The sequence below is a fragment of the Lissotriton vulgaris genome, chromosome 6, assembly GCF_964263255.1.
Source record: "Lissotriton vulgaris chromosome 6, aLisVul1.2, whole genome shotgun sequence".
NCBI lineage: Eukaryota > Metazoa > Chordata > Amphibia > Caudata > Salamandridae > Lissotriton > Lissotriton vulgaris.
In genome coordinates, this window is record NC_141694.1 from 332,203,446 (window position 1) to 332,228,050 (window position 24,605).

General features: G+C 49.3%; 1 protein-coding gene across 1 annotated transcript in view; it reads left to right on the top strand.

Moving 5' to 3' along the window:
• The window catches only part of MBOAT2 (membrane bound glycerophospholipid O-acyltransferase 2), a 970,645-nt gene that overhangs the window by 687,899 nt on the left and 258,141 nt on the right, over positions 1–24,605 (top strand). Inside the window, exon 5 of the mRNA XM_086926366.1 lies at positions 10,068–10,123. Coding sequence (XP_086782492.1) covers positions 10,068–10,123 — 56 coding nt within the window. The remainder of the gene's footprint in view (positions 1–10,067; positions 10,124–24,605) is intronic.

The window sequence follows — 24,605 nt, forward strand, 5'->3', positions numbered from 1 at the left end:
GGCATGAACCTTGACAGGTCCGGATGGACCAGGCGGGTAATGACCCGCAGCAGTCGGGAGGGCAAACTTTTCACCAAGATCTTAGCTTCTCCATTCAACAGCGAAATTGGTCTGTAAGAGGAGCATTTATGCTTTGGCTATATTTCCTCTTTTTCATCTTTTGCTGGGGGTAGCTGTTTTATCTCCTGTACATGGTCATCACCATTCTCAACCTTCTGCATCATACCTGATTTTCACCCCCATTATTGTTTTTTGGCCACCTGGATGCAGTTTCTTTTCGTGTGTTTGTGCACCTGGCTTTCGCGGCCTTCTGTGCTTCACTGCATCTTATTGTCGCTGCCTTTAGCGCTGTCATACTGTATGCATGCTGGGTCTGTATCGCGGCGCAGTCCCTCTTCTTTCGGCCTTCCCAGCAGGTCCTGGGCCAACTGTGACTGAACTTTCTGTGGGGTCTCTGTCGTCTTTGACAGCCTTGTACTGGCTGGAGTGGCTCTTTGACTCCACATACGCCAACCGCCGACAGCTTCACTTCAGCTAAGGTGCACATGACACGCACCAGCAATTTGCTGGATCTTGGGAAACTCTCAGGGAGATTACTCTGGTTTCTTTGGGTTAAAGCCCAGGAGCATACAAATGACCACGCCACATAAGAAGCTCTGCAGTGCACGTCATTCTTCAGAGTTAAACCGTTAACTGAACGCACTTCATAAAACTTTCAGCCACACTCATGTCATTATGTATTACTTGTAAGGAGTTTGTCGAGGGCCACTTCAGTCTTCATGTACATAAATACAGGGCACATTACTTTTCACCACCCAGCCCGAAGTTGACAGTGGTGACCAATGCATCAATCCTGGGTTGAGGTAGCCATCGGGGAGAGGTGGAGATCAGAGGTCTATTCCTGGCAGACCTGCAAGTCCATATCAACCTTCTGGAGTTTGGTCCCATCCACTTGGTGTGGAAAGCCTTCCTCCCGTCGATCAAGGAAAAGCTGATACATACGCTTACAGACAACACCACTGCCATGTGATATTGTAACAAACAAGGGCAGAATAGGGTGACGGGGGGGGGCGTGGCTTGGCCGGCGATGATGGCGATCGCGGTGTAATCGCACTCCGACCAGCCATCCAAGATCCTGTTTCAATATCCTGCCTCGAGACATCTACTGCGGTGAGCCCCATGCCGGAGAGCCCATAGATCACCCAGGTGGCTCTCCGATGTGAGTGGGGGCCCTGAAGGTGCAGCGGCGGTGGTGGGCGAAGGCCCGTACAGAGTGGTAGCCTAGCGGGAGCAGGCGGAGAGGAGCCGGGGCCTCCCGTGTTTTGCCTGACCGGAGACGATGGCCTGGAGGTCGGCGCGCCCGGTGGAGGCGCCGCCGGTGGGGAAGGCGCTCGAGGACATGTGCTGGTGCCCTAGCCCTATTTCTCTCACCCCCCCCCCCCCGAGACTGCAGCGCTGGAGGAAACTGGGCTGTGGCAGCAGGCGGAGTGAGGAGGCGAAGACTGGTAGCGGCCGGGCTGCGGAGCTGGCTTCCCTGGGTGAGGAGGTCTTGGGGAGGCAGCGGCCATCTTGCAGAGCTCCGGACGGTCGCGGGTGGTCTGCCAGGCCCTGGTGTGTAGCTTCGGACAATGGGGAACTGGGGTTGACACCCCCCTTCCTCTTCTGCGTTAAATTCCTGCCTTCTCGGTGGTCTTCCTGAGCTCGGCGGCCGCGTCTGGCCGTGGTGGTGGCGGGGGGCAGAGGACGAGTGGTGCCCCTGGGTTTTCTGACCGGTCAGCCCCTCGCGCAGTGCTACCGGGGGTGTCATGGCAACCTGGCCTCTGTGGTGCGAGTTGGGCAGCAACATCTCTCGACGTGCCTACTGGTGAAGCCATGGTGGCGGCCGGGGGGTTGGGGAGGGGCAGGGCCCAGCTTCTGGTCACACACAAGCTTACACATAACGAGCGCGGAGTCATTGGCGGTGCCTCAGGCATTGCCAGGGCCATCAGCACACATCGGTGGTCGGATCGGGCTATAGTGGAGTGGAGTGAGGCCCTCTGTGATTGGGGCGGGGGCGACCGGAGATACGTCATCTGGTCCCTGAGCTGTTTTTCACGTTCGCCCCATTGGGCGGTCACCCCAGATCTCGGTGACACTTATTGCATAACGATGACGTGCGACAAAGGTGGTGGAGTCAACCCTAAGCAGGGCACCATAGACCAGTTTACAGGAGCAGGTGCTGCAGCCGGGACTACGGGGTCGCAGAGCCAGGTCCATGACAACACAGCGCTTATGGCGGCCATTACCCAGTCCGGGGACATGCTCAATGCCAAAATCGGGGCCGTGGGCTCTGATGTCATGTTATTGAGACAGGACTTGCGTGATGTGGTTGAACGCATCACAGGGACCGAGACCCGCATATCGGAGGTGGAGGACGACGTCACGACCTTGAAGAAGAAAGTGGCAGCTATGGAGAAGATTCAGAAAGGTCTGGCAATGCGGGTTGAGGATGCCAAAGGGGGGGCTCGGCGCAATAACCTACGCTTCATGGGATTTCCGGAGGGATGCGAGGGAGACAACGTGGAGCGGTTCGTAACTCGGTGGCTGGAGGGCTGGCTCCCCCCAAATGTGCTTTCTTGCTGCTTCGTGGTGGAGGAGGCCCAGAGAGCTCTCATGCAGAGGCCTCCCCAGGGAGCTCGCCCGCGGCCGATCATCGCCAAATTCCTGAACTATGTGGACCTCGATATCATTCTGAAGCATGCCACAGCCAAGACATCCCTCACCTGCGACAACGTAAATATCCTTATTTTACCGGACTACACACGCCTGGTGCAGCAGCAGCGACAATCCTTCCTGGCGGCCAAGGCATGCCTCCGGGACCTCAAGCTTCAGTATGTACTGCTGTATCCGGCCCGCCTGAGAGTGGTCTACCGATCTCGCACACTGTTATTCTATTCTCCTGAGGAAGTATTTAAATGGACTGACGAGACTGTGAGGGTATGAGTTCACACGCCACCTGGCAGGGATTCTGACTCAACGAGTGAAGTGGCCCAGGGGGGGCCCCGTGGCCAGCGAGGAGGGAGTAGGAGGTCACGGTCCAGGCGTCGATCTCGGTCTGGCTCCGCTCTCCGGCAGAAGGGCTCGTTGCTGGGGAAGCAGGCTTCGGCAGACTGATTAGTGGGTCCAATAGAGTATGGTACTCTGGAAATTGTGTTTTGATGTCTAGCTAGGCATGTTTTCCTAGGGCTGGGAACCCGGTCACGCAGTGGTGGGCGGGATGGGGTGAGGCCCAAGGGGTATGGGTATCCAGTTGGGGTTCCATTGGAAGGTGTGGTTCCTGTCCCCCGGTTGGGGACTTGACTACTATCCGACCGCGACAGATACTTCCATGTTTGTGAGGTATGGGGTGGGGGGTGGTTGGGGGAAGGGGGTTGTGGGGTTTGTTTGATTGCGTATTCATGCAGGTTGCTCATCAAGCTTTGTACACACTGAGACACACATACACCCGTTGGGAGGGCAGAGGTTTTTCGCTATGTCTGACACGGAGGTGGGAGGGCTGTTAGCCCCTGGTTCCCTGCGCGTAGTCAGTTGGAATGTTCGTGGGGCGCTGGATAAGGTGAAGCGAGGTGCCATCCTTCAGTATGCCAAAAGAGCGGGGCCGACGTGCTCTTGCTCCAGGAAACACACTTGCTGGGCATTTAAGCTCTGTGCCTGCAGCGGTATGGGTATCACCAAGTGTTCCACTCTGGGTTCACACGGGGCGCACGGGGTGTAGCGATACTGATCCATCGTAGGGTCCCATATGCGCATGAGAGACTTTGGTCAGACACGCAGGGAAGGTATGTCTTTATACAAGCCAGGAATTGGGAGTGACCTCTTGACACTGGGAGGCGTATATGCTCCACCGCGGCTGCAGTGGTCACTGGTGGAACAACTCTTAACGCTTTGGGGGGGACATGCCAGACACATTTTGTGTAGTGGGAGGAGACTGGAACAATCCGATGGAGCTGGGGCCAGACAGGTGGAGGGGCGGGGATGATGTTGGGTCAGGAGGATCACCTACTAAACTTCACTCCCTGGTTACCGGGCTAGATTGGACGGATGTGTGGAGACACCTGCATGGCCCTCACCGGGAATACACCTACTTCTCCACAGTACATGACTCCTTTTCAAGGCTAGACTATATTTTTGTTCCCAGGGGGCTAGCACACAGAGTATTGTCGGCGATCATTATAGCCAGAGCCTTGTCTGATCACTCGCCCGTAGCCCTTACATTCCGTATTGGCCCGGGATGGCAGCCAGTTAGGTGGCGACTGTCGGGGTGGCAATTGCAGAAGGAGGAATATAGGGAGCACTTCACTAAGGAGATAGATAATTACCTGGCTGTTAATGTGGGGTCAGTGGAATCTCCAGCGGTACTTTGGGAGGCATTGAAACCCACGCTACGAGGAGTAGACATTTCTTGCGTGTGTGGCGGCGCAGAGGGAGCGGCAGCAGGACTTGGCGCGTCGGGAGGCGGTTATGGAGGCGCTGGAACGCAGGGGTCGGGAGATGGATGGAGGCCCGGCCAGAAGACAGCAAATGTTGGCTCAGCAGCAATATACTGCAATACTGATGGACGAGGCTTGCCAGGTGTGGCTTGTAATGAATAGTAGTAGGATCTATCAATGGGGGGGGGAAATCAAGCAAGATGCTCCATCGCCTGTGCCAAGGTACCCTGTACGTCCAGCCGCTGCCCCAGGTCCTAGACCCGGTGGGAGCGCCTATTCTTGATCCCCTAGCAATTGCGGAGAGCTTTGCGGCATATTACGAGGACCTGTACGCGCCCAAAGAATGTCTCGCAGCGGAGACTGTTATGAAGTTTATTGGTGATCTTCCTCCTAGGACCGTCTCGGATGAAGTGCGGGAGCAACTAGATTGGCCCCTGTCGGACGATGAGTTGGGTACAGCCCTTGGGGAGCTGGGTCCCGGGACGGCTCCGGGTCCGAATGGCTTCCGCAGCGAGTTTTTAAAACTTTTTTTTGCGCAGCTGGCCCCACATTTCGGCCAGTGGTGGAGGAAGCGCGTGAGAGCGGCTTGCTTCCCCCGGACTGGAGACACACGGAGGTGGTAGTGTTTCTCAAGCCAGGCAGACCTCTGGCGCAGCATGCGTCCTACCGTCCCATTTCCCTTCTCAATGTAGAAGCCAAAGTGTTGGCCAAGGCTTTGGCCAACCGACTTAAGCCATATATTACAGAATTGGTTCACCCGGATCAGGCTGGGTTTATGCCTCAGAGGGCAAACTGTCATAATATTAGACGCGTGCATGTTGCAATATCGGCCTGTGGGCAGCTTGGGGAGGCGGCAGCACTACTGCTAGCGGACATGGATAGGGCCTTTGATTCCTTGAGCTGGTTATACCTATTTGCTCTGCTGCGGCGGCTTAATCTCGGCCCGCGTTTTCTGGCTTATCTGCAGCTGTTGTATACTGACCTTACAGCGTCGGGCGGGAGATTTCTCGCTCCTTTCCGATCCAGCGGGTTACGCGTCCGGGCTGCCCCCTCTCCTCCTACCTTTTCGTGCTCGCCATGGAGCCGCTGGCGGCTTGGGTGCGCATTGATGCCCAGCTTCGGGGATTCCGATGGGCACCGGGACTCACTGATAAGATAGCACTCTATGCGGATGATGTCCTATTCTTTCTCACTGATTTAGATAGGTCGGGCCACAGTTGTTGCGTATCCTGCAGATATTCGGTGAGACCTCTGGGCTTTACATGAATCCGTGTAAGTCCACCCTGTGGGTTCTGGGGGGTGGACCGAGGGTGGGGGAATGGGTCTCAGCCCTTCAACTGGCATCTGGGGGAATGCAGGATTTTGGTGTTTTTCTGTCGGATACACCGCCCATGTCCAGGGACAGTCATTTGGTCCCGGTGTGGGAGCGAACTCTGGAAGATCTTAAGGTAAGGTCTTGCATTCCTCTGACGATTTATAGTAGGTCGGCCATCTTAAAGATGGTAGCGCCTCCCCGTCTCCTCTATCAATTGCAAAATCACCCCTACCAGATTTTGCCCCGCTGGTTCCAGCAGGTCAATTCGGCGTTGGGAGGGTTCCTATGGGAGGGGACACGGTCAGGGTGACCCTACACACCTGTCTTTTATCTACGCATACTGGTGCGCTTGCTACGTCGGATGTCCTCTCCTATTACCAGGTGGCACATTTGCTAGTTCTCAATGAGTGGTGGTACGGGGATAGGGGGGACCCGGCCTATACGGTTGAGCGGCAACTGATGGGCAATACGTCTCTACACACACACTGCTGTATTCCGCACCGCTTCAAAAACTTCTTCCCTCGGTCACACAGGTGGTATTTCATGTCAGGAGGCGGGCTCAGAGGAGAATGGTGTGGTGGAATGTCCTGACCGGGGAGACACCTCTCTGGGGGAACGGGCGTTTGCCCCAACTGGCAGCTTTACAGGGCTTTCAGGGTTGGGACGGGAGCTTCGGTACACGCCGCGATTGGCCTTGTTGCATGTAATGGAAGGAATTGGGGGGGGGGGGGCAATAGATACAAGCAGCACCTTATGCTGTTAGGTCTCACGCTGGCGAAGAGGGACATTGCCAGGGCTTGGAAAGCGCCCCGGGCTCCGCCATGGACTGCATGGAGGAATGGGATGGACTTTTGCATGGGGATCGAACTGACGGTCTTTGCTGCCAGGGGATGCCCCCGTAAACACTTTAAGATATGGAAAAGATGGGCAGATTACCGGGGGTTGGATCTAGATCCGCCGCCAGAGGGGGACACTCGTTTATCAGACTGATGGGTGTGTGGAGGTGGGGCTTTGCAGGGTGGCTGATGGGCTCAGTGTACTGTTTCTGAGTTGTAATACTTTTTGTTTTTCTTGGTGGCATGGAAGCAATCTGGGAGTGGGAGGGGGGCTTTGTTACGTTATTAAAGTCAACGACATAATTGTTGTATCATTGATTTGTGCAGCAGCCTCCGGGTTATGCAGTGTATGTGAATCGTGACAAATAAAATTTGTTTAAAAAAAAAAAAGGATAGGGTGATGGACCCTGTGTCAGGAGACCCTCTGAAAATCGCTGAGCCATCAAATCACTTTTCTGGTGGTGAACCATGTGGCAGGATCCTTGAATGACCGGGCAGACTAACTTTGCTGTGGACACCTTGCAGATCCAGTTTTATTCGGAGTTGTCATAAGGTCTTTTCCGCAAGTGGGGAGAAACTTGGCTTGATCTATTTCCCACCATTGAAAATTTGCAATGTCAGTAGTTGTGTGTTTTAGTTTTCAAGGTGTTGCTGTGCTTTTACATTGATCTCACCAAAGTGCACCGGGCGGATGATCAGCACTTTGTGAGATTTGCTGGACTGAAAAAAGGCAAGGGTTTGCAGAAAAGGGCCATCTCCTTATTTAATATGCTCTGCATTAAGATCTGCTAGATCTGCTATGCACAGGCCAAGAAGCAGCGTCTGAAAGGAATGTGGGCTCATTACACCAGGGCCAAAACTGCTACCACTGTTTTGGCACGTGGAGTTACTGCCCAGGCAGCTACGTGGGTGCCACTCCATTTGTCCATCAAGCACTACTGTCTGGACAGCCAGGCCACTAAGAGGGGCATTTCACCCGCAAGGTCCTGCAGGACTTTCTGGTCAGAGTCAAATCACGGACTCACCTCAAAATAGGTACTGCTTTGGTATCTATTCAAAAAGCCGAGGAATCTGCAGTTAAAAGTCTCCATCAGAAGAACGAGTTACATACCATTAGATAACAATCTTTCTTGTAGAGGTTCTATCTAATCAGATTCCTCACTGACCCTTTCATTCCCCCAGTTCTGAAAATTGAAGTCTATCCTTTAATGCGATCCCAAATCTAGGAACCGGCACACAGGTCACAACCAATTTGCTATTGGGGGTTCTGCACCTGGGAATGAGAACTGCTTCAAAAGCAACGGACATCTGCACGCTGGAGTGTCACCTGCGTAGGCTCCACATGTCATTTCTGGAGTAGAACGGCTCTAATGTAGAGCTACACAGTGCCACCTACCAGCATCCAGAGGTACTGCTGGAAAGGTTTCTATATCCAGTATGATGTTTGGGGAATATTCAAAAAGGTGGGAGGTCTGCTGTCAGATTCTCTAACAGAAAGCGCATTACTGAAGGTAAGTAACTGATTTGTTAAGTTGACAATGTTATACAGTACTTGTTGTTTTTCTGTATGCCAAACCTCTAAATGCGCATTCTCCGACTTCTCTTTTTATCAAGTTAGATTTTCTTGATATTATTTTTAAAAATGTAAAGAATGTCAGAAATGTGACTATACTGTAGTCAAAAGAGACACTGCTAATTTGAGGACTAAATACTCCACAACAGCTCTCGGCTCCATTCTGAAATGCAAAAGCCTACAGCTGCAAAGTCTTTAATAATTGTCTTACTATTTCTTTCAATAGCTCATCACATTTATCAAAAGGCTGATTTGTAGAGTGTGTCAAAGCACTTAAAGACCACACAATGGTCTTTGTTTGCACCAGTTATACATATGTGAGGTACTTATCCCTTTGCACAAATTGCTCACACCATGTCAGTGAAACGTTGTAGATTAGGGAGGCGGCGGGAGGAGGCGGGGTGTTGTCAGACACTGAATGACCTTACCCTCATAACAGAATTGTGAGCATTGCTGATACCCAAGAGATTTTCAACCTAGGGATCAGTGATTTCCTTCAATATACGAAAATAGCTAGAGAAATAGGGTTCACTTTCCCTGATGCCCCCACGCCCCCTTGAGCTATGATCAAAGTGCCTGCTCTGTTGACTGTAAAAGCTGATTACATCCTTTTATAGAGCACTAAGCGCTGATAGGCCTCTGCAGAAGTTGAGAGCACAGGATAGATGGTAGTAAGTAGGTGCTGATTTTATTTATTTATTTATTTATTTATTTTAAAGGTTTTATATAGCGCTGGCTAGACCCGGAGGTATCAGAGCGCTTTACAGGAGTATAAGATCATAGTTGTAGGTTACATTGTTACAAAGGTTACACAGTTATTAGAGTATGGCAACATAGTAACTTGTTGACATCCCCTCCCTCGATCCATTGGTATTCATTGTTGGTGCAGACTGGGACAAAGTGTATGGGGGTGAGACGTGTGTCTACCATTGCCGCCTTTAAACGTATTAAATACATTTATGTTCACATGACTTACAAGACACCTTTCTAGCTCATTAGGATCTATCTGGGGCGTTCTTTCAGATGTACACAGTCAGGAGGAAAGGGCAGACTACATTCACCTTACTTGAAACTGTTGAGTTGTGAGTGATTTCTCATCAGATATGCTGGCCTAGTGTCTGGCTGACAAAAAAATGTTAAATAGACGCAGAACACGGTAGAATGAGCCCAGTTAGTAGGGACGAACAATTACCAGAAGATCTTATGGTATGGGCCAAGATGATTAGACTACTTATTGACCTTTCGGATGGTAGGTCACTGTGAACCCCTACCATTCTGGTTTGGGACGAGTGATTAGCACAGGGAAGGACTGGTATGGATTGATCTCTGATGAGTATACAATAAGCTGAACTGTTGCACTAGATGGGGTTATAAGTTTGTACACTATGTTAAGTGGAATTTAGAAGGGGAAGATTGAGGATAGTGCAGACTTTTGGCCAGATTCCGCGGTGATGGTTCAAGTTGCCAAATCAATTGGTGTGTGCGGTGGAATGGAATAGTGATTCCCACGGCACACACATGTTGTGCAAAGTATTGTGGACAAACATACCATGTTAGAGGTGTGTGGGGGAGGGGGGGGTTTCGGGGTGGGTGATTAAAGTGTGCAAGACTTCAAACAGTTGGTGTTTATTAGAGACTTGCTATACAATGGTGGGGTTACTATTGAACCAGTTCTGTGAGACCGTTCTAATGGAGCTAATGTGGAAATTGAATGGCGTGTTTTTTTTAAAAATAATTTTTACAAAAGTATTAAATAAAAGCCGAAAATAGTTAATAAATTATCTAAGAGTTGAGCTAAAATTCGTATTTTACTATTTTATAGTTGATCCCACTGCCATGGTAAAATAGTGTCCCTTTTTTCTCTTACCGCGCAGCCCGATGATGATAATCACGCAGAAGATTACAAGTTTGGCTTTTGAGATACATGATGGTAAGGCTAAGAATACACTTATGTACTAAGGTATTGCTTATTTCATGATTTGTTTTGTTCTTTTGTTAAATATATATGTGATATTTTTGTATTTCCTTTTTTAGCTAGTTGGACAGAAAATCACAACTAGAAACAGATGTTAACAAATGCTTGGGCTCTCCATACCTTTACTCTGAATTCCAGGCTGACCATATCAGTTTTCCTAACTATGAGGAAAAGGTAAAGTGTGAGTAATAGGTCCATAGGTATCAAGTCTATCAAGTGCCCATCCCTTCCCCAAAACTCGGGCATCCGCAGTTACGTGATCCTGTGTCACACAGATCACTTTACATTGGCCAACTCGCCCCAGCGGTTACCATCCATCATTGGGCGTCTGGCTAAAACGCTATTAACTTAAAGCATCCCTTCACTTGGCAGCCTGTTTGCCAAATGTAGAGCCATGTACAAAAAGGAGCTACAGGGGTAGAGAACAGGTCATCCCCCACTCAAGTCATTCACAATCCAGGACCTGTTCATGTGGCGAATCTACTACTCAAATCCTAACCATTCCGTTATAGTATCTGAAACAATCTGTTGGGACAGCGGTTAGTCATATACCGTCTGTGCTATTGGGTCACCATTTAAAAAAAAAAGTTCTAAAATTGATCAGATGCGTAGGTTTTAGCTAATATTTCCCACAGTCGTACCTATCCCCTCATGTGATACGATCACTATACCGATGCACAATGCAACTTTGAGGATGAAGAAAAAATGTGAAACGGGGTTGGTGGTGCCTCACGGAAGTAACACCATGGGAGTGAGCAGGAAGTTACGCGCCTGCTTCCTCAGGTTCTCATCATTACCAAACACCAGCCCAAAAAAACTGTGTTAAAGTGAGTGAAAGAAAGAGAAAAGGAAGACAAGGTGCTAGGGTGTAATGTCAAATGCTGCCTATGCACCAGACAGTTAGTTTCAGTGTGCGCCAGAGATAACCCAGAAATTATGACTGCGAGATCCACACTATAACTCTGCCCTTCCCAGTTAAAACCGAGCTAGATCACACTGGCTGTTCAATTTTATTCAGTGCTGTGTGTCTGCTCATTAAAAGCCGACATGTTTCATTGCCAGGGGGAAAGAACTCACAGCAATTTCTTCAGGGCGTGGGTCAATCACTCCATCCTGCCCCAGTATATGTCTATTTTAATGTTCCAGGATATAGCCCCTCGTGGGCATACCTTTTCCCTTATGCACCTGGGAGTGTGTGCATGTTCACTGTCTCACTCTAAGTCTTCCCTCCGTCAATCGTGACCGCGTCGGTGACCTGTTGCGTTGTGCATCTGTAGCGTGATCGTATCACATGAGGGGATGGGTACGACTGTGAGAGATATTAGCTTAAAACCAACGCATCAGATCAATTTTAGAGCTTTTTTAAAAACAAATGGTGGCCCACATCCTAATAGCACAGACGGCATATGACTAACCACTGGCCCAACAGATTGTTTGAGATACTAGAACGGATTGGTTAGGATTTGAGTAGTAGATTCACCACGTGAACAGGTCCTAGATTGTGAATGCCAAATGTAAAGACCAAAGAAACCTCAAAAGCTGAAACCTGCTTTATCTAGAAGTCCTAAAGTTCCAATTGTTCCAAACGCAAAATCAGACGCTGTTCAGTAGAATGGCAAATTCAGTTTGGAATTCTCTGCCACTTAATTTAAGATCATAATAAGATCTAGTTGCATGCATCTTAATGTTCTTAGGAATAAAATAGGGACACATTGTATTAGCAAAGGACTAGAGCAACAGAACAGGACGGCAGAAAGCAAGGTTAGTCGAGAGCTCTGTTGACAGACTGACGCAACATAAAGACTGAAAGGAAGGATAAAAAACTGCCGACCAAATAAGGCTCTTTAACAATAGAATGTTGAAGCGAAAATTCAAAGAGCCAGAGAGAGTGAGCACACAAAAGGCTGGAAGCCTCAATCACACAAAGGCGAGCACAGATCATGCGGGGGAGGACAACAGTGCACACAAAGAGGCACAGATGTAACAAAAAGAGCAGCTTTTCGAGATGCTAGCTGTATCAATTTAATGAAGGGCTAAAAAATACAATTTAACAAGAATACCCAGTCACATTACAGATGGAGAGACATAATTCAAGGATCATATTAGTGTTTAAATCAAGACATACAGGAGTGTTTTTAGCTTTTTTTCTGAAGAGAAGGAGGGTAGGTAGGTGATAGATGAACCTTTGAAAGAGCTAGTCGGGTAAATCTCGAGGACTGTGTGTTCGTCTGCACTGCCAAGCTTCCTTGGGTGTCTAGCGTTCAGTAAAAAAGATGCTTTTGTTGCATAAAGCTGGTGTTTCCAATAAGAGTTGCTTTCGTTCACTGGGTCCACAAACAGACAAAGATTCAACACAATAAAGAGGTATTTTCATCGGCTTTAGTGAGATTCAGATGATTAAAAATCCCCCTGGGCATGATATCCTGGAAACAGAAAAGACTGTTTCTACAATAAAAAAATTACGAAAAGAAAAAAAAAAAAAGAAAAAAAAGAAGACTGCTTCCTAAGAGCTGGAACACTGCCCTAACCACACTATGGTATGGCTTTGCATACCGCTTTCCAATGTATCTGAGACACTCCTTTAGAGCCGATTAGAAAATTTGCCACACATGGATCATTGTAATACCTCCCTGTTATTCACAGTATTAGTGTGAATGTAACTTTAAAGAGGAAATATCACTTCGACACAGCGTGTTCACTTTTTTCACATAGTAAGATGCCGTTAGCATCACAGTTTTCCTGAGCTGCATCTGGTGTTACCACGCGTTTTAATTAGGTCAATTCATGTCACTTTCAATCACAGAACTGTTAAATGGGAGGCAAAGCATCACGCTTCATGCATTTAGCATTGCTTTATCGCACTTTCGACTTTTTGTTATTTGTTCGTTTGAGCTGAAAGTTAATTATATAACAGCCAACAGATCTGCGGACAGTTTTTTTCAAATGGCCACAGGTATAACATCAACAAAGAGTAATAGTGTATGTTACTTACAGGGTTTAGGTTTGCGAAGTTATAATAGTAGAGAGTTATTTTCCTGAGCTCACATGTTTTCTTAACTCGGTTTTTTTTTTTTTGGATAGAAAAGTCGTTTTTTTTCCAATTGTCTTTTCCTTTGATAGAGCAATTCTGCTTGAAAAATCTGTCCCACAACCAAGTATTTTGGTACTTGATGTGGTTTCTATTGCATCCAGGCCACTCAAGTTAGGTTATTCTTGCATATCCCGTCATCTGATTTGGTTTTGATAGTTTCTATGCATTCTTTGCCTCTGTTGCTCACACATCGAACTTCCCATAAATTCCTGGAAAACCAATTGCATATTTTCGTCCTTTTTACATCAAATACAAAATGCGCTTAAAATGGTACAATGCTATTGTTTTCGTCCTATTAGGGCTTGTTGCAGTGCATCAAGATAGAAGGGTATCGGAATTGAACGACATCACTTATGAGTTTTAATATACCACATCTCCTGTGATTGCCACGTCGTTTTTTCTGTGCTCTTTGGCTGTCCTCGGGTCATGGTCTCTGAGCTATTCGTCCGCAGCTAAACTGCCGTTTTCCTTCACTCATTATTATGAGATGGCTGTTGCCATTGACTTCCAACTTCTGAAGCATTTGCATTGGAAATTTAGTTTTCTCTGCACGCTCTGCTTGCAGCGGATTTTTCCATTGCTGTTCACTTGCAGGCAGGGTAGGTTCCTACTAGCTGAAGCGTTCTGATGCTTCGACGTGAAAAGGAAGGTACATCATGGGCGCATGGAATGATGAGATCTCTGTCTCTGGAGGCTGAGCAGATATCCAGGTAGATCAAAAACGTAAGATGCCTTAGACGGGTGATAATTGGGCCTTCGCCTGGGGTGGGACTGAAACAGTGCTGTTGCCTGCAGTGGATGCCATTGGGCAAATCGTGGATGAGAGAAGTGAGCAGCGTTGGTACTACTTGTCAAGTTGGCAGCAATATGATATTGTTGCCAATCTCCCTTAGGGGGTTGCATCAGGGTGTTATGAACTTGATGACCCGCCTAAGTGAGATTGGCATACAGGGAAGCAGTAGTTAACTGGCCAATCAATCGCCAACCTTTTTTCATCCATTTCAACAGAACAATGTGGAGTTATCTATTATCACCTATCATGGCAACCAGCACCCCTGCTTATCTTGCAGACAAGCATACTACATCTGGTGGCTCTCGGCGCACCTGCAGTCAGGACATCATCAGGCTGCAGACTTTGAAGCGTAAGAAGAAAAAACAAGCATTTGCAATGCAACAGGTCTCGCCTTTACACAAGTTTAAGCTGTTGGCATTGTAAATGATAATGCGTTTTAAAAACCAAAACATAAATAAAAGGCATTGTCATTTACAATGCCAAAAGCTCAGACTCTCGTAAATGCGAGACCTATTGCATTGCAAATGCTTGTTTATATTGAAGCCCCTGTTTTCCTGCAAGTGACATTGTCTACTTTTTCACCATTTAGGAAATGGCAGTTCAGGAGTTAAGGTCTGCTGTCCCTCGCAGGCTTCCATCCCTGCATTTGCAGCCTTTCTTTCGAAATCAGCTTTTGAATTGTGACTGATTAGTACATCTGTACACGTTGTGGACTCCAGGGACCACCACCTCCCCGGGGAAAATTTGAACATAGGGGAGGCGGGGTCGTGCTGTCCCCCCTCCAGGAGCCCTACATGGCCCTGGTGACCGCCAACCCAAGGGCTGCTCCAGCAATGTTCTGTGGTGCCCACCCCTGGTACATTACAGTTTGCTATGACATGGCAGGAGCACTGCTCCCGCCATGCCATAGCAAACAGTGCTTTTCTTTGAGCAAGATAGAGCATTTTGCTCCAGCAGCTCCCTGTGTGTAAAATCAACGCAGGCCTTTGCAGGAGGCGGGGAGCCTGTAGGGACCGCAGGATCCTTTAGGCTCCCACTGCGGTCCCCAACGAAGTGGCCTGGTCCCAGGGAAATAGGATCCCTGAGGCTGAAAAAGGACTGGCATGGGGAAAATGGGGGCGGGCTCCGGAGGATAGGGTCCTGAGGCCGAAATCAGCCTCGGGAGTGGGTCTTTGCACCCCCCCCCTTCCTTTAAAAAAACAAATATACTAATAATAAAAAAAGAGGGCAGGCTACGGGGAATGGGGTCGCCGGGGCCGAAATGGTCCTAAAATTAAAAAAAAAAAAAAAGAAAAAAAGCTGGCAACCTTGCAGAGTCTCCTCTCCCTTTCTCCACCACTCTGCAGACATGCCTCAGTGTGCAGCTGGTGGGGGAATGACGTCCCCGTGCCTCCATATTGAACTTCTTCCCCCCAATACTTCTTCCCCCAATGAGTACTGCTCCAGGAGGCGCGTTTGCATAGTGGTGGAGAAATAGGGTGTAGCCACTAAAAACCTCTTAGCAAGCCCACTGTGTGGTACTTGCTGGAGGTGACAGGAGGGGTAGTTGCCCCCCCAACGACCCTCAATAGCCAAGGAGAATTCATCTCCCTACTATTAGTGCACAAGGTGGCGTCTTTGCAGAGTGATGGAAAAGGGGCGTGGCCTCCTATCAGGTCTCAGCAATCCTGCTGTGTTGAACTTACTGGAGGTAACAGGAGGGGTAGTTGGCATCCGTTGGGGCCAACTACCCCTTCTGTTATCTCCTTATAAGTCCCACACGCCGGGCTTGCTTAGAGGTCTTTGGGCCCACTGTCCCTTTCTCCCCCACTCTGCAAACGCAGCTCAAGGGAGGATGTCCACTTTACTCCTGAGGGACCCTGGGGCCAAGAAGTCCTCTTGTAAATCCAACACAGCTGGATTATTGAGAGAGGGTCGGAGGCCCGGTCCCCTTTCTCGACCTTTCGGCAAAGGAGACTACTTGTTAAAAATCCCTAGAAATTAACTGAAAAAACAAGTTTACAGGTACGTTATAGTTAGGCCCAGACTTCACTCATGCAAAACCAGAGACATTCAGCAGTTGTAGTTAGCTGGGCTAACTGTAACTCACGCTCCAAAAATGCACTGCTTATGGCCTCACATACTACATTACTCATGACATGGTCAGTGACATCACCGGTGACATAACTGGTGACATAACTGATGACATCTCAAATGACATGACTGACAACATCATCCACAGAATCTGATGCACCCACTCACACCCCCCATATAACCTTTCATACACCCACTACAACTTCCACACTACCATTCTTAAAACCAGTGACACAGCCCTACCACTACTTACATATCCACTCACTGATTCATAGGTCAAAACACACATCCACTTAGTCACCCATACAGCCACTCATACACCAACTCTTCCGCGCTACATTCATTACCCGCCGCTGGGTGAGCCAGGCCCTGGGGCATTTCTTTCTTAATAATGGATGGGGCACATTGCCCCCACCTCTTGGGGCTCACTATTGCCCAGGGAACAACCACCTCATCGGGGCTTCTTTAAGAAAAAGAAATGAAAGCGGGGAGGCCTCCCCCGCTCCCAGGGGACCACCAATTCCCTGGAGCGCCTCTTGGACTCTCTGGCAGCCCTGGAGACCGCCACCTCCCCCCAGCTTTAACCAAAAAGTAATGGCCCCACCTTCCTTTGATTAAAAAATAATAATTTTTAGGTAATGCCGGGCCCCAGGGAGAGAGGCCAGACCCCCCCTCCCCCCCCCCTTAAAAGTTTAAAAAGAAAATGCTACGGCCCCCTTTTTGTACCACTCTGTAGTTGTGCCTCCTGGCGTGCTGCTGGTTGGGGGATGAAGTCCCCCTGGCAGCTGAGGGTCCTTAGGGGCCAACAAGACCTTGTTTTAACTACAGTAAGTCCCTCACAGCGGGATTGCTGAGAGGTGGTTGGAGGCCATGCCTACTTTATCCACCACTACGCAAAAACGCCTCGCTTCGCACTGATGGTGGGGGAATGACGTCCCCTTGCCTCCTGAGGGCCTCGGGACTAAAATGTACTTCTTCCCCCAACCAGAAGTGTGCCAGGAGGTGCGTCTGCAGAGTGGTGGAGAAAGGGGGCATGGCCTCCAGTAACCTTTTAGCAATCCAGCTGTTTGGGACTTACTGTAGGAAGGTTGTTTGCCCACCTTGTCACCAAGACTTGAAACACCCTGTCCCTCCACCTCCGGCAATATTCATCCGTGTCACTGATCCAATTCAGGAAGGACCTCAAGACCTGGCTCTTTGAATCATCCTCCACCCAGTAGCCACCCTTCCAAGCACCTTGAGACTCTCCTGGGTGTTTATCCACGCTATACAAGACCCTGGTTGATTGATTGACACAGCAATAAACACAGTCAGCCACCCATTCAGCCCCTCACAGATGCACTCACTAACCCATACAGCCAATGACCCACCCACTCACTCATACATGCAGGCAATCACACACCCCCTCTCCCACACAGACACTCATACACCCATACAGGTATTAATACAACAAATCAGTCACCCATACAGGCACACACGTACCCACACACCAACCCATACAGCCACTTAGACACCAACTGACAGACTGATACAGACATTCACACACCTAGTCACTCACCCATAAATTCACGGTGACCACTAATCACTCATTTATACAGTCAGTGACGCACGAACTGAATCATCCATACAGGCACTCATACACCCAGTGGTTCATCAATATACTCCGAAAGGTATTAAAAACACTCAGTCCCTGAATGGCGTCATCAGTGATGTCATTTGAGATGTCATCAGAGATGTCACTGATCTTGTCATGAGTGATTTAATATGTGAGGTCATAAGCACCTCCGTCCCCAGGATCCACAAGACCAAAACCTCTTGGCGCATATTGGTTGAGGGATAAAGTCCACTTTACTCCTAAGAGTCCTTGGGGGCTTACTTGAAAAAGCCAGCACTATGGGAAACCAACAGTTCACGGTGGACGGGATGTAGGCCCAATTTCAGGTCGAATGCGATGCAGCAGAAGTCGAATTCACTAAGCCGGGTTGTCTCAGTCAAAGTTCTTCTTGGGAAAACAGATTACATTTACAAAAAAGGTTCTTTATTAAAAGCAATCACAAACGTTGTGGTCTGCTGACCTCAGCAGGCCACTGTGACTTTTTTTTAAACCTTTATTTTTCTGTTTGTTTATAACACAACAGCGGAGAAAGCTTAAATTATGGTATACAGTGAATAATACATTTTAAAGCACTCGCCATGACATCCAACATTCACTTGCATTCATTCATTAGTGCGCATGGAACTAGATTTTCATTCTGTAACTGATAGTCGCTCCAGTCGCATGGGGTGGAGGGGGGGCGCCTCATGCCCTCCATAGGCTCATTGCCAAGCTCCTCCTATTTGTCAGTATTGTCACTTTCCTCTGTTGTTGAGACAGTGTCCGGGTCATGGAATATGTCATACAGGCCATGCCCGACTAGGAGCTCCTTGCCCAACTTATCATCCTGTCTGTTGAGCTTCATATGACCTTCCTCAGCCAGGAACCACTCTGCTACATTCCTGTGCCAGAGTTCTATCTCAGGGGCCCGCTGTCCGTTCTAAGTGATGGCAACCACGCACCTAGCCAGTACCAGCACTGAATGTAAAAAGTTGTATGTCATTTTTTTGTCCCTTGGGGCTTATAATGTTTCACTGCAAGCAACACTGGGAATCCCCCTCTATTCTTAGGGGCGTAGCCTGAGCTAATTCATCCACCACCCGGGTCCAGTAGCTCTGAACCGACCTGCAGTCCCAATCCTAATGAAGAAATCCCGTCCCGTGTACCACAATGTAGGGAACCATACGGACAATTCTGTGTCATGCGATGGAGATCTCTAGAAGTCCTTTAGATGCAGTGCAGGAAATTGTATTGTACTAGCTTGAAGCAAGCATTGCTGGAGACTGAGCGGGTTAGTTCACAGATTCGCGCCCAGTCCCCATCTTCCAACGGCATACCTATGTCGGCGTTCCAGGCCATACGGGCCCGTGGCTGGCTACCAGCTGCGTCACCCCTCATGGCTTTGTATAACAGGGAAATCAAATGCCTATCCGCTCCACAGGACAGCAAGATTTCGAGGACGTGTGTGGCTCCAGACGCCTCAGGGAAGGAGGGCCAAGAATGTCTGGCCATCTCTGCTGTGACTGTGACTTTAACCAATTATACAGGGTCTCAAATTGTGGCCTACCTCATACTTATTAATGAGGTAGGACAAATTGCCAACCACTACAAGTTGGTATTTTGTGATACAACCTATTTATATAAAGGTTGGTTTATAAATACTAATGCATTCAGTAGATGCATTGATTCCTATTAAGAAATTGCAAATCGTTATTTGATGCAATTTACGATTTTTTAATAGGAATCTGAATACATTAGGCCTTTAGTCTCCAGCTGCTGAGAAAGCGGCATTTGGTCAATTCTGTAGTTCTTAGCTCCTCAGGGAAAGCTTCTGCGTCCTAGGGCTCTTTCAAGCCAGGTCTTTCGCAGGGTCTAGTCGTCCGTAGTCATCTGGTCTTCTTGGAGTCAGGAGTCCTTCTATTTTTTTGTGTCCCTGAAGCAGGTAAACAGGACGCCATCCACCTGCCCCATGGAGAGCTTTTACAGTCCCTTAATGCCAGCATGATTCATAAGTCCTTGAGCCCTTATGTAAGTCTTCTGCTTCCAGCAGGAGTTAAGATTCAGAAGTCATGATTATTCTTCTAGCAGGACCTTCTTCTTAAGATTGAGTCTTCCCAGGTCCAGGAATATTCAGAGTTGGTGGTGGAGGTGCCAGATATTTCCTGTGCATTAGCCAGTGATTGAATGAATTGTACTGCCCAATTCTAACAGTTTTCTCACAGTCCCCTCAACTTCTTTTGAAGCACTTCCTCTCTGCTCTACTGTAAAATTACCCAGAAGTCCCTGTTTCAAGATGGTGGGACCTAGTTGCCAAAAGAGAGGCCTATACAGCTTCTTGGCCACTCCCCTACCTTAAATGCTTACAACTGGGGTTCCCTCCTACCATGGCTTAACTGTCTATGAGGGTCCTTGGGATGAACAGAAAAAGTGTTCCTTGGAACCTCCAAGTCAAATGAGGTAGTAGTAACCCCTCCCTTTATTTTGCTAGTTGTTATTGTCCTCTCCCAGATAACTAATCCATGCTGAGTGGTCAACAAGCAAACATCCATTGGTCTTTCGGGACCACAGAACAAGCCACTGTCTTCTGAGCCAGGGTTGTTAAGTCTCCCAGCCAAGGAAGCGTGCACCAGTCTGATCAGTGGCATAACTGGTTGTAGGCCAGTTTTGGCTCAGGCAGTCTAAGGTACATTTTTACAAAGTTGCTTTCTGCTTAAGTTATCAAAAATCTGACTTCAACATAAATTTGTATTTTAACAACTAAGCAGGAAATACTTTGAAACATTTGTTGAGCGCAGTTGGAAAATAAAGGTTTTAATCCCGCCTAAGTTCTAAAAAGTATAGTGTGGCCTACGAAGTGAAATAGCTTTGGGATTTTATTTCACTATGAGGGCACATTAACCTCAATATGTAGTGTGACCTATTTTTTAGCTCTCGGCTAGACAGCACATGCGCTAACCATTTGTTACCTTCTACATCGCTCTCCTATCCTTCGTTCCGGTTTGTTATGGCATGCATGCGTCATGCCGTTTCATGTGTTTGGCCCTCACCTAGAGTATGGACCAAGTACTTGTGCACATCCACTGCTCTCGTTTTTGGAGCAACTTTTGTTTTTTGTTTTTAGCAATCCAGCTCGTGTTTTCAATTTCTCCTTTCCTCTCCATTCGTGTTGCTTTTTTTCTCCAATGTTGCTTCTTCTCTCCTCCCACCTGCCCCATCCCTGTTGCTTCATTTCCCTCCCCCTGTCTGTTTAGTCTTTAACACCACCTTCCTTTACTCGCGTTTGACTCCCCTATCCGTCTCCTTTTTAGGTCTCAGCCTGATGTCCGCAGCGCATGCACTGCTCTCGTCATACGAGGCTTTTTGGAATCGATACGATTCCAAAAGCCTCGTCCCAGCTCCGCCTTAAGCTTTGATTCGTGCGCATCGTTTGGTGTCAGAAATTATGCCAAAGGCAGTGTAATGATTGCACTGAAGGAATGCCATTCATTCATTGTTGCCACCTTGTCTCCTTTTAGGCACGCCCATTGGGATTGGATCGTTTACAGGCGGATTTAAACTCTTTCCTTTAAATGACTCTAAGCACTTTTTTTTCTAATTTGCAGCACCGTCCACAGGCTTGTAATGGCCGCTGACATCCTCTCCTGATTCAGCCCCCCACCCTCGCAAAATGTGGAATTCTGCTGCATCATCACACACCTTATCTCTCTGATGTTTAGCTTTTTAAAGAAATCTATTCATGCATTCATTTGCGCATTATGATGAGCTGACGAGTATATTTCGTGTGAGGCGGGGTTAGACTACAGAGGTATGTTTTTTTTTTGTTTTTTTTTAAACTTTATATTTGTCGCAGACAATGATAGCATATAACAGTTGCGCCGACAGCAGCAAGAAAGCAACAACATTACGTCAAATAACATACTTCTGTGTACACGGCCCATCAGCCCACAACCCGAAGGCCGGGCGGCGGTAGGTGGTATCACGTAAGCCGGGTCATGAACCTAGCAATGTGACTGCGCGGCAGGATATTCTGATCTGCTTTTCTTTTTCTTCTATACAGGTTACCCCCCAACTCCCCAATGGAACCCCCCCCCAAAACTTCGGCATTCATGGCTAATACATGTGTATACAGTTCGTTCACCTCATTATGGCACTCCTATCGGCAGATAGTACAGCAATCGTTACTTAGATTAGAAATGAAACCTTCAGATACCAAAACACAATTCCTCCCAATTGTATCCTACACGTGCGTGTACGGCCAGGCACTCCCCCAACTCACTGCCCTCCCTCTCCCTCCCCACCACCCTCATCCTCAGACCCTGTATCCCCAGGGGTGAACAACTCCGCACTTGTGCCATCTTAATCCTCGGCTGCCTCTCCCACCACTCGCATCATTCTCCACGCAAGCAGGTCGTCCTGTAGCTTTACATCTCTACGCACAGTTTGCATGAAGGTTTCCTCCGCCAGGGACCATTCCCCCACATCCCTAAGCCACTGCGACATCTCTGGGGCCCTCTGTCCCATCCATGTGATTGCCACCCTCCTCCTTGGCAGTACTAAAAGTAGTTGTAACATTTTGTAGGACAAATTACACCTCTTGGGCTTGGGGACCAGGGCTAATAGACAATGAAGGGGGGTCAGCTCCCTCCGGAGTTCAGTAAACTTGCGAATGTGCGCCACCACCGACTGCCAGAAGGTGTTAACTAACGGGCAGTCCCACGCCAGATGAAGGAAGGAGGCACCCGGCGCGCCAAATCTAGGGCAGTCATCGCGCTTGTCCGGGGCGATACGCCTCAAGGCAACCGGAGTCACATATGTTCGGTGTAGAAAGTTAAAGTGTATCAGTTTGAACCGTGCATTGCACGACACCTTTCGGGTGAGGGTACCAATGCGTTTGCGCTGTGCCGGGTCCAAAACAATCCCCAGGTCAGCCTCCCAGGCCGCCCACGCTGGTGGGACCGGTGGGGTGGAGTCTTGCCGCATGGCTGAGTACAATAGGGTTATCAGCCTCCTGCCCCTACCACAGGAAAGGATAATATTGAGGGTCTGGGACACAGGGGGCGCATCAGGGAATTGCGGCCAAGTATCCCGCGCCATTGCATGGAGGCCCCTGTAGTGTAGGAACTGTCCCTCACCGAGTCCGAACGTCTCCGTTGCCCGTTCGATAGATAGAAACGTGTCGTCCGGGTAGAGATCTGCCAATAACTCGCACCCTCCCGCTCTCCAGTCATGGAATGGCATGTGTACCTCCATGTCCACCACTGGGGCCATGATCCATATCGGCAGCTCTCTGTGAAAGGGGGCCCTCCGTAGTACTTTTTCCACGACACGCTGCCAAATGGCTGCGGTGTGGCGCACTATGTACGGCAGAGTCGCATCCGCGCCCCTGCCGCGCATCAGGGCCATCTGTACCGTTCTCTCATCCGCACTCCCCGCCAGGAGCCGTAGTTCCCAGGTGTCCGCATCCGCGAACCACCTGGCCGCCGGCAACAGCTGCGCTGCATAGTAGTAAAGGTCAAACCTCGGCGCCTCCAACCCCCCTTCCTCCCAGCTCCGGACAATCGTGTGTAAGGCAACTCTACTACGCCTGCCCGCCCAGAGTAAGGACGTAAGAAGTGCATTAAGAGTGCGGAATATCCGCGGGGGAAGTGGGCACAGTGAATTCTGCAACACATACAGCACTCGCGGCAACATCACCATTTTCGCCACTGCTAGACGTCCCATCAGGGAGAGAGGCAATGTGTTCCAGAATGACACCGATTGTTGTAGGGAGTGCACTACCCTATCTGCATTGCGGGCCAGCAATTGTTCGTCTGACGACGCCACCTGTATCCCCAGATAGCGGAAGGCTTCCAGTTCCCACCGCAGACCCAGGTGTGGCAAGTCCCCGGGCGCGTCCACATTACATCCCGCTAGGGGGAAGATCAGGGACTTCCCTGCATTGATACGCAGGCCCGAGGCTGCACCAAAACGGTCCAGGAGCCGTAGCAAAACCGGTAGCGCAGCCCGCGGAGATGTTAAATAAAACAGAGCATCATCCGCATACAAGGACACCGTGTGTACATTACTCCCCACTTTGATTCCCCATTGGGACATCGTGGTACGGACTTCCACCGCCAATGGCTCAATGGCCAGGGCGAACAGGAGCGGCGAGAGGGGGCATCCCTGACGGGTGCCTCTCTCCAACGCCCAGTCCTCAGAGCGTGCAGCCCCAAGTTTGACTCTGGCTCGAGGCGCCCGGTACAATATCTGGATCCACTTGCGAAACACGGGCCCCAATCCCACCTGTTGAAGCACCTCTGATAGGTACCCCCAGCTAACCGTATCAAATGCCTTGGCCAAGTCTATCGAAACCAGGACCTGGGGATCCTCCCTACCGCGCACCTCATGCATAACATGGGTTAATCGCCGCAGATTCATCGCGATGTTGCGTCCGGGGATGAACCCACACTGGTCCTGGTGAACCAACTGGGCCATGTACGGCGCCAACCGAGCGGCTAAGAGTTTGGTCAGGATCTTGACATCCGTGTTAATCATTGTGATAGGGCGGTATGCCGCGGGGTCGTAACCATCACCACCCGGCTTTAGAAGCATGCAGATCTCTCCCTGGTACATTGTGGGCGGAAGGGCTCCATCCTCCAGCGCCGTAAGGAAGACCTGGAGGAGGAGGGGGCCAAGGACGTCCCCGAACGTGTGGTAAAACTCGGAAGGAAACCCGTCTCCTCCTGGGGATTTCGCCTTCGGGAGGCCGGCCATAGCCACCCGCACTTCATGGAGGGTCAAAGCCCCATCTAATTCTTCCGCCGCTTCTCTCGAAAGGGCCGGAAGAGTCACTCCTCGGAGGTAAGGCTGATAGGATGCTTCCGTGACCAGTGGATCCGCCGTATAC